Below are 15,076 nucleotides of genomic sequence, written 5' to 3' on the forward strand. Positions count from 1 at the left end.
TGAATGAGTTTCCTTGATGCTATGTCGATATATGTAGGCTGACAGTCTGTGATAACTGCATCAAAGCTTAACTAGAGTCAATTCAGTTTGAACAATGAGACCGAAGTGTCTCATTTGCTCATTGTAGCTTTACTTGTTTCTCACGTGCTTTGTTGTAAGAGCTGCTCCTTAGATCTTTGGCAGTACTACTACTCTTCAGCAGCAGTATCTCCGTCCTGCATGTAAGAATGATTTATTGAAATTATTGTATTTTCTTTCAAGCTTGGTGGCTCAGTCGTTCCACATCTTTCTTGGGAAGCTTACTTGAGACAAGAACTAGGATTGGCAAGTGAAAACAGAAGGTTCTGGGGAGACCTTGTAGTACCCTTCTAGTACCTAGAAGGGCTCAAGAGAGCTGAAAGTGGACTTTTTACAAGGCCAAGAAGTGATAGGACAAGGGGGAATGGCTTCAAACCGACGGAGGGCAGGGTTAGATGGTAATTAGGAAGAAATTCTTGGCTCTGAGGGTGGTGAGGCACTGGCACAGGTTACCCAGAGAAGCTGTGATGCCCCACCCCTGGCAGTGTTCAAGGCCAGGTTATATGGGGCTTTGAACAGGCTGATCACTATAGTAGGTGTTCCTGTCCATGGTAGGGTGGGTAGAGTGAGGTGATGTTTAAGGTCCCTTCCAACCCAAACCATTCCAGGATTTTATGGATATGTGAAATAGCAGGTTGATGAAATTACCCAAGAAACAGGGTTAAAGCTGTAAGACTAATGAAAGCTATAAGACAACACAAGGTTTTGAAATTTTAATACCTTGTTCCACCAACAAGGATGCTCCATGAGCAGGCAAAAATGGATCAGGGGATTAATCTCATTGTAAGAGGAATGATGAATGGTGACTTTCAACAGTATAATCTTCAGGGGGTTGTACATCTACATCCATATCCACACAGATACAAGCACACCTTGCCATGTACTGGATCATTATTCTGCTCCTGGGTGCATTTAAATGTCTGCACAGCCAAAGTATGAGATCAGTGTTGGCAGCGAGAGCTCGGGCTGTGCCAGAGTGTGGGGCTGCTGTTCATCCACGCTCTGCAGGGAGGGGAGGTGAAGGTCTGTGCACGGTGCCTTCTCCATCCCCCTTCTCCGTCCCCACCCACCGCAGCTCCAAGGTTAAATATCGAGACAGAGGGGTTCATCTAGACACAAAAAAGCCCACTTTGATGAACACTCAGTTAAGCACCAGACAGAAGTTTCACTTTTGGAGACACAAACCACCTGCCTAAAAGTTCTGGTGCAATGGATAGGGCTGGTGACAGTGAAGCCACTTATCAGTGTGTCACACCTGGGAATTTAATGGTACCACTTAGAGTTAATAGTTGTGCTGCTGACACAAATACATCAGTTCTGGCCATCAGGTGTCTATCTCACTTGTATGCCATAAAAACAGCTGTGGTGTTTTATCTAACCTGTTATTTTGCCTTTAATAGGGTTCAAAAGCAAATGTCTAGGGAAAAAAAAGGGTATGATTCTTTCTTTCATTTCCACAGTACCCTTACCAATATGAAGGGACAAAAAATTTCACAGATGTGAAATTGCATATTGTCTCCCAAAATATACCAAAAGGTACCTGTACACAGCAATGATGATGGATTATTTTTCATTTATAAAGTGGTTTAATTTTGCTTTCCTTTTTCTTTATCCCTTCCTTAACTCTCAAAAAGCTATTCAAAAAACTGCTATCCTCTTCTTACTTTAAGAAGCCTCTTTCTGAGTTTTACTTTTCAGGCATAATCTAGTTAAAATATCCAGAATAATGAGACAAAACTAATATCACAAGTCACCAGGAATATTGCAAGTCAGTCCAATGTTTACTCCCAAGCCTTTTTTCACTCTTGGGAAGCAGGAAGCTTTTGACCCCTAAGTTATGGATGAGTGGTGACTAAAGAACTGTTGAGGTCTCAAATGGTTGTGTTTTGAGCAGTGCTGTTAATGCATTATTGTGCAGACATACCTGATAAAAAGTTAAGTTTTTCAAAAAAAAGCTGCATAAAAAAAAGCTTCAAGAATTTTTACCCTAACTCCAACAAAACCTATTGGTTGAAAATCATGTTTTGGGAGGAAAACATGCAACACTCACTGGATGTAAATTACGTGATGAATTCAAACAGTTATCCAAGACCTTTTTGTTTGTTTTCAGAAAGACTCATTCATGTTTTCCTCTCAAAAAACCAGAATATTTCAAGACATGAACCCCAAAACAGTTTTGGGGTTCAATATACTGACATGCAACAGAGAGAGCACTTTATAGTATTAAGTGCTCTTGCCAGAAGCAGCAGCTGCTGGGGTGATCAAGGTTCATCTTTTTTATCTCTTTTCCATGGAAGCATACCAACAAGGGCTACACATCTTTATACTGTCTGATTGCTTTCATAGTGCAAATATTCTGTCTTTTGTGTACTTTCAGGAACCTCAGAATGTCAGAGGATTTGACACTAGCCTGGATTTTTCCCTCTTATGTGCACAAAAATAAATACAAGTTTCAGAGCACAGTCTGTAACCTAGCCTATGTTTACCACATGATTTCCATTTCCATGGAACAGTGTCTTCTTCTACAACTGGCTTATTCTCCCAATGTGGCTCAGTTTAAGTTTCACTACCTGACTAGAAGTAAAGAAGCAGGAGGAAACACTGAAACAAAAAAAAAAAAGAAGGAAAAACTTACTTTGACAGATACTGTCCTGAAGTGATATTCCTCTCATCTGTGTCCATGCAATTCATTGTACTCGGAATAAGAGCTAGTTCAGGCTGGATCATGGTGGCTGCTGCTACAGCTCTGGCTACCAGCTCCATCGCGTCCTGCACATAGTGCTCGAAGACTGACTGTGTTGTCTTGCCGTGGGCGATGAGACCGAGGGGCAAACCTTCTGTCCTCAGCTCTTCCACGTTCTGTGAATCCCCAATAATCCAATGAAGCTCTGGAGGCATCACGCCAAACTGTGTGGTTATTTCAAAAATCCTCCGTGTTTTCTCCATATCGCATCCAAACATCACCATGGTGGATGTCGTGTCCTTGATGCTCTCCAGATAAAGCTGCAAGTAGTTCAGAAGGTCGCTGGTTGAAGTGAGGTTTGCTGTGATGTTTATAATGGATCCCAGATGGAACTTGGAGCTCTGTTGTGTGAGGAAGAGGAAATCTGTGACGTTCCACTCCTCCTGACACAGCATCAGGCTGAAGTTATACCAGTTGTTCATCGCAAGGATCGAGAAAGTGACGTCAGCATCAGAACTCAGTGAGCTTTCTAAACTCATCTGAAGGTGAAGGGGATTCTATGGTTAAAAATATGAAAGACAACTGATTAGAAACATACTGGACAAAAGTTAATGGGTTTGCTTAATTTTTATTCACTCCTTTAGTTCAAGGTCAAACAAGAGTTTGACCTTAGTTTAGTTCACCTGTCAAACAAGAGTACTGTGTGAGAAACAGGAAACTGTGTACCCACTGAGTTTAATTGGATTGCAATTCATGGGCTTCCTCAGCTAGAGTTTAACTCAACTTCAGTAGTCACTAACGAGCCTGTTTCCAAGAATTTGTATTTCTTTCTATCTGTTTGTCTTTTTGGATTTCTTAGCATTCTCAAATAAAGATTTCCCTGCTCTCCTAGCAGGAGTGTGAGAAGGTGTTTCCTTACTGCTTAGGTTCAGCCCTAGTTTGTGCCAAACCATTTTCAAGTGTATGCTGAAAAGTTCTTTGGTAAACAATAATAAAAAGAAAAAAACCCCTTCAGTTCTTTTTGTTACATATTTTTGGTTGGGTTTTTTTAGGTAGTTGGGAGCTTTTTTACACAGACATATGAGTAACCTAACAAAATGGATCACGGTCTGTGATCAAGGCACATCATGTATTGCCAACAAAACAGGACATGATGGATTCTTAGGTGAAGGACAAGTTACCAAATGTACCAGAGGTGAATATTTCTTCCTTTCTTATGATTTAATTCATTATTTTTCCTTAATCTCATTCACCTCCCTTCCCTGGTCCCAAAAATAAAGTTAAATTTTATCCACCATTTTAGTAACGAAGAAAAATGTTAAAGGATCCAAGCAATTTCTGGAATTTTGCTAGGAAATAATTCTCTGCCCGCCCAAAATCTTTCTATGAGGATTTCACCTAGCACATTATATACTGTTTCAACTTTTGGTTTTAGTTGAGAACTTGACAGTCTTCACTGTAGCTTTCCTAAAAAACTTACATTACTTTACACTGACATTTGATTCCAACCATGAGACTGTTCAAAAAATGTGATGCCTGTTCCAGTACATCTTTTGGATTGTGAGATCTTTGTTGTGACTCCTCAAATTATATCTTATCCTACACAGGTACCTGGATTTTACCTTTCTGTCCATTATATTACTAAGCACTTAAGATCTGTTCATCCTTCTCTTACATCTCCAGTAGTTAGCATGTATTATACATGGGAACAAGCCTTTTTAAAGCTGATATAAACTGCTGTCATTTTGGTTTTAATAGTATTTTTCTGTTCATTATAGGCTTCAGTTGGTATGGATTTCAGAAATGTCATTCTGAATTTGGAATAATATGGTAATTGGTCAATTACATCAGTTTTACTAAATAAAACCCTGGGCTCTCCAATACAGAAATGGGGTGAAATGACAAAAAAACCCTCAAACTCCATTTACAAGCAGCAAGATTCCATTGTATTAATTTGTAGTTACATGAACTCATCATCTGTTTTACAGGCAGACAGTTTAAATTCAGAGCTTGATAAAGAGAATATTTTAATTGAAGACATTCTCAGCTCTTTTTGTTATCTCTTGGGTTTGGTACCTGTGGTCCTTTTTTTAACACAGACACACGAAAAAGCTAATTAAATGGATTGCTGTCCACGACTGATGCATATCACATACTGCCAATAAGACACAAAAGGACTGACTCTTTGATTAAGGACAAGTTACTAACACACAAGAAGCTGACCTGTGCAGAATCTCTGAGTTGTATGCTGCAAAACTTTGCCTACTAATTAAATACATTATTAGTTCAGGGGGAAAAAAACAGCACTGTGCGTAACATATGGGTTTGACAAGCTGGTTTGAATGAACTAGTCACAGCAAACTTTTTTCTCTTTATGAGATGGTTATGAGATAGTGGGGTGTGATGATTTCACTCTAGGCCTTCCTGGAGACCAGCTTATAACCAGGAAGGAACTAGGAAAGCGATCACGGAAGTATTCCATGCTATTCCTTTACGTAACTTGAGGTATAAATAAAGCCAGCAGGAGGGACCTCGCTCTCTTCCTTTCCGGCGAGGTTCGAGAACGGTGGGTCCCTGTCTCGGTCTGGCTTATCTGGAGCTGAGGCCTGCAGTGACTGCTGTGTCTGCCACGCGTGAGGGGAGAGCGCTGGGCCGTGTCCAGCCATCCTGCCTGTTCAAAGGGAAGTGGTGAGATTTTTGCTAGTTTGCCTTTAGTTGGCTGGTTGACTTGCTCGGTCTTTGTCCCTTTTTGTCCTTCTCCCTTCTCCCTCCCCCTCTTCCCTTTTTGGGGAGCTGTTTGGGATTTCTGGAGTTGTGGTGTGTGGTATTCTCGTTTTGTGTATCTGTCTCATATATATATATATATATATATATATATTTTTGCTATAGCTTTGGCTGCTTGAGTCATTTCTTTTCCCTCTCTGGGAAGCGGGTCCTTGTTGTCGAGTTTCGGGGGCTTGGCGGGAAGCCAGTTCGAAACTTGCACATGGGGTAAATTAACTCTAGTTTGTCTCTCACTGCAAATAGATGGGAGTAAAAAGGATTTTCTTTGTTCCCTCTCTGTTCAAGTAGAAGTATGAAAATTTTTTTAATGTAATGATCTTCCTCCAATCAGAAAAACTTTGCAAGCCTTAGTTAATTTGAGTGTTAGAGAAGAAATGATTTATTCAGTATACACAGAACATACACTGTACATATATAAATGATAGCACACAACCTGACCATACCCATACAAGGAGGAGCAAACATCTTCAGTATATTCATGAGCATAACACTCAGATCCCAAGCACACCACTAGAGATATTATGCTATAGGCTCAGGGATTAACAAAAAAAATCTACTGGATGCAGAAAAACAACCACATGCTGATGAGTCAACAGAAGTTTGCAGTAACAGGAAACAAAATCCAAGCCTGAGCGTTTTCACTGCTTAGGTTGTCCTGGGCCTGATTTTGGTACATGCCAACAAGCTCATATCCTGAACTGGCAGTTTGGGTCCCAGCACATTTTGAGGAGTAGGAGTATCCAGGAGCATCCTGTATGGATAAGGTTGAGTGAACACTGCCTCTTCATCTCACCAAGTGGGTTTAAATCTTTGGAGATCTCTAAGTCTTCATGCTAAATCCAGTGCATATGTGCAGTTTCACACAGGCAAGGCTGCTTCTGCTCCTCTACAGCATAGTTCTTCTTCTATTAAAACACTTTAAACTGATGAAAATCCACTTCTGAGGACCACTGAACATTATCCTGGGTCCAGAGTCTAATGTAGCACCAAGTACACATCATCCAGAGAAGTGAAACTGTTCCTCAGGGTCAGAAAAATGGGCTCAATTTTACTCAGCAGTGCAGGGGAAGCCAGTTTCCATCTGACTTGGGAGTTCTCAGTTGCAAAGCTGGACTTCCCTATAGAACCAGAACTACAGGATTAATCCTCAGGAGCTCCAGTGTTGGTCCCTATCTTAAGTGCAAACCACTTGAATGTGTCAGTGTGGTCCAACAGACTGTTCTTGTACTGAGACACTGCCTCTCACTGAAAAGAGCGAGTATTTGGGATAAGAGAGGTGTATTTGTGATAACCTGGCTTGGACTGAGCCTGCAATTAAAAGTGCTTCTCAGTGTGAGACCATCTGTGCTTCAGCCATCACTTTTAGAAGCCCACAGATGTGCTGACACAACCACTTATCATCACTGTAATTTATTAGCTGCTGAATTCCCTACTAAGGTGCTTGAAAGGTAAACATTCAGCCCTTAAAAAAGCAGAAAACACAGTCTCTTTTCTCTACTAAGTAATTGGGACTGCAATTCTGTCTTTGGGATTTTTCTGATACAGTGATATACATAAAATTCAGTCACTAGATGTTACTTTTGCTCAACTTTCGATTAATTCTCAGCACACCATGAGAACATCCCTATAGACCCAGGGAGGAACAGTAATCAATGTTTCCACTGTACTGCGACCCAGGGAAGGGAATGCTTGTTTGGGGATGTTTGGATTTAATATTTTCTTAATTATATTTTGAAAGGTTTATTTGCCCTTTGTAGGCTGCAGTTGAAAAAAAATGCGCAGAAGTCACATTTCCTTATACAGCCTTTGATATTACAGTGTCTTAATGCTTTTATAAATTTTTTGTTTTGTCTTTCTTTAAAATAAATAATTACTGCTTTTTAATGAGGAACTTCCACAAATTATTTATTCGAACATTCAGTAGTTAGTAGTAATTGCTGATACAGTGTAATTTCATAACAAAGGCCTCTGACAACTTAAATGATAGTTTAGATCATTATAACTTTGTACTTATCATGGAATAGAGATTTGTGAGAGAGTATCTATGTATTGCACTGTGCCTATCCATCCTTATTAAAGTTCTTGGGCAAACTGCTTCTTTACCTCACTCTGGAAATTAGTAAAGTTTTACTATTTCAGTCAAATTGTCAAGTAAAGCTCATGTGGAAATTCAGTTACTGTGTTTAAGGTTGACTTTAAGCTGTCAATAAAGACGACATGACCTGCACCAGTTTTCATTCAAATTACAGAAACAACTAAACCTCATTTGAATAATGTTAATTGTGATCTATTTTTAATAATATGTTTGCATTTACATTGTGTCACCAGGAAAAACGTTTTCTATGCGCATGAGAGCTTGATTATTTATTGGACATCATTAGCTCCTGTTTAATAAACCAGTCATGATCACCTGACTTCAGTGTTCACTTGGTAAAGAACAGGCCTTGAATCCTTAATTTCTGACTAATCGCCTTTGGATCAGACACTGACAGTCTTTCCACTGACTTCCAGTGGGCTTTGGACCAAGCCATTCATGGAATATTAAGCTTTACATGGTCTGATGTGTTTCTACTCCTGTCCATCAGCAGAGGCTGTAACAACCTATTTGGTTTTTGTACCCCAACCAGAGCAGTTTTACAGTTTTTTCCATTGCCTGAGACTCCTGAGGAAGCAGGTTCATTTAACAACTGAAACATGATTTGCATTTCATTAATGAAATATTTTCCAAGCCTCCATTTTCAGCAGTTTGCAAACCCATCCTTTTAGCCCTTGTAAATCTTGTAAGCACAAGCGCCTGGAGCTGGGCTGACTTACACCCTGAAGGACCCGGCCATTTATCTCTTCAACCAAATTTGTAATGCTAATTAGGCATGGTCATGGTGACATTTTATTTGACATTATAATAGCTTCATTAGGAGAGTTAAAAGCATATATGTGAATATTATTTTGTTAACTTTGTAAAAGTAAATAATACACAGAAAATATTATGCCCCTCTGACTCAAGGGGGAAAAGGCAGTGCTCATATATGTATTTGTGGTAAGAAACATGAAAGAGAAAACAGGCTATATAATTATATCAAACAGAGTTCCACTGGAGCAAAAAATCATTCTGGCTTGCAATGTCACTGTGGGGACTCACAGCTTTACAAACAGAGCTCAATGGCAGCTGTGAGCAAGTGGATGCCACAGACTCAAAAACGGGATGCCTGCTTTTCCATGACTGAAATTACAAAATTTAGGCTTAAAACCCAGTTCCTTAAAATCTACATGCACACTCTACTGCTTCTTCCTCTCATACCATGAAAAAGGTGTTAAAAATGTTATCTTGTTTTTTTTAATATTTGTCTCTTTTCCTTGTCTTGTGCACTTGTCTCCTCAATCACCCTTGTTCGGCCAAGATCATAATTTGGAACAGTTAGGGACCCCACACTAAGACTATTTTTTGCAGATGGTTTAAAAGCTTCTTGCAGAGAAAAGCCATCTTAGACTAGCCAGAGCTACCCTGACTCCTGCAGCAAAAGAAGCCTGGCATCCATCCAGGCAATTTTTATATGCAAATCGTAAAAATGCACTGACTGTTCATTTTAAAAATCACAAAGCCACAAGAGTTGGATTAATTTAAGTCCTGACTTAGTTTGACTTGAAAATTTTTTTCTCATTAGACCACACAGACATGACTTGAGGTTGCTTAGCATCTCTAATGCTACATATAAATTGTCCAAACTAATCTGAATATGTACAGCTCTTTACAAGGTCAAAGAGGCAATGTGACACATGAATATTCAGCTATTCTTCGAAAGTAAGACCCATTATTTATCTGCAGAGCCACTTATAAATTATCCTAAGTAATACCACCTCAAAAACTTCAAGGTATTCTTTGCTCTAGCAGAGGAAAAAAAAAAACCCTAACATTCAAAGTTTGATAAAGAACATTTCATACAGATACAAGTGCAAGAATAGTTTTCCCTTCATTAAAATTTGCCTTTATAATTAAAAAAAGGCAGATGGTTGCTAATACAAATAGATCAGGGGGAGCTGCACTAATTCTCCATGACATGTTTTCCTCCATTTCCACCATTAAAACGGCAATGGAAAACTCCGAGAATGCCCTCTCCTTCCTGGAGAATTTGAATAGGAGAAAGTGGTGGCCAATTCCATGTCTGTGACACTCACTCCCAAGTGCTACAGGGTTGTAATCAGAGCCTGAAAAGCCCTTGCAAACATTTGGGCAAAAGATGTCAGGAGATACTGAGTGCGGTCATGAGCCAGAACTGACAGTTTGTTACTGCATGGTATTGTTTCCTAGAAGCTTAATACTGTCATGAAATCAGGTTGTTAGAAGCGAGGGAGAACTTGCCAGCAGGAGCAAGGAGATCCTATATCTACCCCAGGCCTTCTTTCTACTGCCACCTCCCAGTAACACTTTTCCTTAGGACTGGTCTCAAAAGGGCTTCTGTGTATGACCAAGAATTCTCATTTGGGGTTCCTGCTGCAGTTGTCTCATGAAAAGTCTTCCCACACTTGCAAAGAATGCAAAATACAATGGCTGTTCCACCAAGTGTATCTTTTGGAGTTTCTTCTGAATGCCACTATAAGCCTGGATGGATGGAAAATATTGTTTAGCAGAATTTAACTCTTCCCCTAAGGAGAAATAGCATTCAACTAAATCAAAGATCTTCAGTAGCCTGTCTAGGGGCATCTGAGTGCTTTTTTTGTCAAGAAGCACCTCACAAACATTGGTGCTTTGCACATTCTGGCCGTCAGTCCAAAGGGATCTGTTTTAAATAAGCTCCCAAGCATGCAGTCTGAGTTTTCCCACAGGGGAATGCACAGGGGAATGGCTTCTTTGCCCCCAGTTTTGGTTCAAGCAACTTTTCACAGCAGCAGACCCAAAACAGCAGCAGAGCCTTGGTGCAGACAGTACATGCAGTCTGGGCTTGCTGAGATTTCTCTCCTTGCTCCTTACATCTGAAGTGTAATGTAGGAAGATTCTGTTGTAAAGAAATTCTGATAACGCACCAGTGAGTGCTGGTTTAACTTGAAGAATATTATTTAAGCAGCTAACAGAGCACTCTGTGTGTGTGTGTATCTGCTAATGAAGGAACTCTCATTAGTCTTTTAGAGTAATTATTAACAACCCTAGATCAAGGATATAGGTGTGACCAGTAATAAAATGTGAGTTGGCTTATCAAGAAATAGTAGTTCAAAGGCTGATGAAAACAAAACCAAAAACTGGGTTGTATCGAGGATCCCCACAAGTACTTTCAAAAGGTAAGAGCAGAAACCCTAACGCTGCCAGAACAGAACGGCACCAGGGGTGCCAGGGCTAAAAATCACGACTCGCCAATGGTCAGCTACCGGTCACTGGGAGACTACAACCCTGGGAGCTGAGTAAAACTGGATTTACACAGGGCAGACAACATTAACAAACATATAAAAGTGACCATAAGTGGGAGAAACTCCTACCATCAACATAATGATTCTGTCTTTAGAAACCTTGGAACACTTGCTGCTACCAACCCCCACCCCCTGAAAACACACACACACATACATACACATGCTGTTACTGAGTGTGCTGGTTTAAAGGTAAACCAGCAGGGGAAAATGAACTCAACCCAAAAGAGAGATTATAAGTCAGAATAATAATTTAATAAAATAATACAATAAGTATGATTATACAGCCAAACAAGTGGTTTTAACCCACAAAACCCAAATATATAACCCAGCACCCTGGGACATGAACAGAGTGATGTTCTTTGGGCCCCCTGAGTCCAAAGTAAAAGGAGAGGGGAAAACCTGTTGGTGAGAGTGCTGTTGCAGTCTGGTCAAAAGTGGTGATTGCAGTCCGGTCGAGAGTGATGGTTGCAGTCCAGTCGAGGGTGGTGGTTGCAGTCTGGTTGAGAGCAGTGATCTGCAGTCTTCCTCTGGATCCCACGAGTGGTTAAAAAAGTCCCAAGACTCCAAGATTATACATCCTCCAGTTCAGGCAGGAATACCCAGTACCTCCCTCAGGGCGGGGAGTTCCTTAATGGGCGTGAGGACAAAAACAGGCTCCTGTGTTTCAGGCCTCTTAACACCCAGTTTATAGCCTGATGAGTCAGGCTGCTCTGGGCAGAGGGTGCAAATAGTCTATTGACAACAGTTTCTGGGAAATGGCATGGAAGGCTATAGAATACACAGTTTTGGGTTGCACCCATCCAGTGATGAACTGATCCCAGCTGTTCTAACTAGGACACTGAGAACGAGCTGTAGTACTTGCACAATTTGCCTGTGTGAGTTAGCATCACTGGGGCCAGTAATACCACTTCAGTAAAACTGTTGGGACTTCAATTAGGCTAACAATGAATTCTTGGTTTTGCTTATAGAAAGGGTTTCTAAAACTCACATAAACTGCATGCAACATTTGCTCCAATGCCTTGTTCTTGAGGACTACGGCTAACACAGTACAAAAGTTGACAGAGAATTTGGCAACCAAGGCTGTAATTATGATGCACATTGCCAAGCACCGCTCCACACCAGGCTCCCTGGCCCATCACCCCTGCCAGGCTCCTCAGAATAAAGGCCTCTTGAAACAGCATTCCCATCTTCACCCTGTTACAGCAGCTTCCACCTTTCCATCAGCAAGATGGACATGGTGCAGCATATTGCTGGAAAATAGTACTTTTCCAGAGGCATGACAGGCTATGAGTACGCTTTCTGTATGACTTAACTTTATAGGCATGAGCAAAACAGTGATCAAACAAGAAGAAATTAATTCTGGAATGAAATGTAGAATAAAAGCAGAGGAGGTATGGAGAAGACTGATCCATATTATGTTGATAAAAGGAGTTTGATCCCATTTTACAAAAGCAGCTATTTCCCTTTCTGAAACACGGCTGGTGCATGCACACAGGATTTAATCCAATTAGATTTCGTTCACCACTAAAATCTGCAGCAATAAAATCTGATGGAGCATTGTTTTCACTCACCAGTCCAATTCCAGCATGGCTGGAAAGTGTTTTTAACCTTTCTTGAGCATTTGCATTCCTCATACCTCAGCACCCGTGCCCTGAGAAGAAGTTACGTTTTTGTCTCTAATGGCCCCTGCCTGACAGAGAAATTCTCAAGGGCTGTGCTGGACATAATAGTGTGTGGAGCATCACTGAAATGATAGGCTGTACATGGCAATATACAGAAGGGGGAATTAATGCTGACCCATGTCCCATTCCTCAGAAAGCCAGCATCAGCTCATCATCGCATCCTCTTCTGCTGGGCCTTGCTCCAGGCACGTTTCATAGGATTAATTTTAGCTACAAGTGCATTTTGTTCTATATTGATTTTTTGTATGAAAGAAAGCTGAGAATTAAGCTTGCAAAGCCTGATCTCTTAACTCTATTAAATGAGGCTAGGGTAGATTAAGTTAGTAGTTCATCTTTCTGAGGCTAGGCATTAAAAACATGGCTCTAAGGTGAATTCTTGTATGTACGTGGTTTGGCTTAAAATCAGGAACAGAATTCAAATAGCTCCACTGCAAGTAATGGGGCAGTGAGCTGACAGAGGGGATGGGTCAATGGGATATGGCGTCCTGAGTGGATGTGAAATGCCTCTTGCTGCCCACCTGAAGCTCACAGTGCTGCCCTAGCATCTGGTCTCATCTTGAACGAGCATCCTCACCTCTCTTTCACTAATCAGACAGTGGTGCCACTTTCCTCAGAAGGAGGTAAAACCAAAAAAAAAATGTGTTATGTTAGTTAGGTCCTTGGCTGCAGATTTTCCGCCTTCTAACGGAAGACAAGAGTCTGACTTTTGAAAATGCAGCAAAGCCTTGTGGCTTCTATTCACTGCAAATGTTTTAATCACTGTTCCCCACCTTTCCTTCCCAATACTGAATTAATACACTGTCATTAACAAACAAACAAAAATCTGAAAGACAAGCATACCATGGAGAGGTTTTGTGGCTGTGTTTGGAAGTTGCTTTTCTGAGTGCAAAAACACAAAATCAGGCACGATCCTGTAATCAGGAGGCGCCCACCCCCCGCCCCCAAAGGCAGAAGCATTTGAGTTCCCAACAAAGCGTTTAGCAACGACCCAAAAAAGTGTGTGACTATGCAGAGCCCGTTACCAAGGCACACGGGCAATGAGAAGGAGGAGGAGGAGGAAGGGGCATTGGCTGGTATAGAAACCGAGCAATCCATTTTCAAATCCCTGCTTCATCCTGTGCTACCTTTTTGAACAAAACCCACTCTGTAAAATGAGGATAAACCCCTCCACAGTGCCCCAGGAAGTAAAGATCGACACCACGGCAGGGACAGGCTTCTCACCCATCTTAAGGCTTACAGCAAGATAAATACTTCACAGCCTTTTACAGAGGCAGAAATCAGAGGGGAAAAAGGAAAAAAAAAGGGGTTAGGTCACACATCTTGGAGAATATACCATGTTCGCCAGAAGCAGAATCTAAGGCTCAAATCTCCTGCTCCTTGCTGTGCTAGACATAGCTGATAGACAATCAATAGATAAAATAACATGGAAAGTAACAGCCATTTATTTTATGCATTAATGTTAAATAATTTGGGCCTCTGCACTATTACACTACTCACAGGGCACTGGTGCTTCCTTCCAATATCCCACTGACATCTCTTCAGGACCCCATCTTTGTGAGCATGTGGATACAGGATGAGAGCAGATACTGTGATTTCCTCATTAGTTTTCAGTGGATAAGCAACTTTCTAACAATCCACTGCACTTCAAAAGAGTCCTGGGTACATTCACAAAACAAGACCTTGCTGTAGGAGACACCTCACAGAGCACAAAATGGTTTACAGCCAGTATTGTGGGCATGTTTGGGAGAATGTGTCAAAAATCACCACACATCCATCTCATTGTTTGATTTAAAATGTGCAAGACATGAAGTGAGCACTTACAGCTCCTACTTGTGACTCAGTCTTCTATTCTCACCTAAATGCCTGTCAGAAAATACACAGAATCTTCATCTCCCTACTACACACAAATGCTTGCACCAATTACTGCTGTCAGGTTTGTTTAACTCTGCACTTATCATGGTCATTGAGAGCAACAATGAAGAGACTGCACAGAATTTGTAAATCACTATAAAATATGAATCATGTGTATTAATCCCTCTTTTTACCAAGTTTGGACTCAGTGGAGCAGGCTTTAAGCAATATGTCCATCCATAAATAGCTCAGCATACTGCTCTTACTAGGCAATAGCTTTGGTGGTAGGGAAGTTCAATATACATTTTAACCTTAAACTAAAAAGGAAGTGGGAAGTAGGTGGACAAACTGTTGAGATAGAATTATATACCAAATTCACTTCTTTGCAAATAAAGTTCTTCATCTATGTATGCAAAAATTTACGTGTACTGATACCTTATATTGTTTGAGGGGGAAAGGGGAAAAAACTATTGGGGCAGGTTAACAGGGGTTGGCTTAATTTATGAGAAAGTAATGAAAGTAACAACAGTAATTTAATAGGCTGGGTATTACTGATGGGAAGAATGCTTTTCAGCATGGAAATGATGGGAAAAGCCTTTAC

General features: G+C 40.8%; 1 protein-coding gene across 4 annotated transcripts in view; it reads right to left on the bottom strand.

Annotated features, from left to right (window-relative positions):
- GRIN3A (glutamate ionotropic receptor NMDA type subunit 3A) overlaps nucleotides 1-15,076 on the bottom strand; it is a 66,487-nt gene that overhangs the window by 35,517 nt on the left and 15,894 nt on the right. For all 4 annotated transcript variants that reach the window (XR_005564473.1, XR_005564474.1, XM_027714456.2 and 1 more), the window contains exon 2: nucleotides 2,714-3,318. Coding sequence is in view for 2 of the 4 variants with exons in the window: in XM_027714456.2 (XP_027570257.2) it covers nucleotides 2,714-3,318 (605 nt within the window). In the remaining 2 variants the exon portion in view is untranslated. The remainder of the gene's footprint in view (nucleotides 1-2,713; nucleotides 3,319-15,076) is intronic.

Source organism: Pipra filicauda, unplaced genomic scaffold (assembly GCF_003945595.2).
Source record: "Pipra filicauda isolate LSUMZ 115617 unplaced genomic scaffold, ASM394559v2 scaffold326_size819446_pilon, whole genome shotgun sequence".
Taxonomy (NCBI): Eukaryota; Metazoa; Chordata; class Aves; order Passeriformes; family Pipridae; genus Pipra; species Pipra filicauda.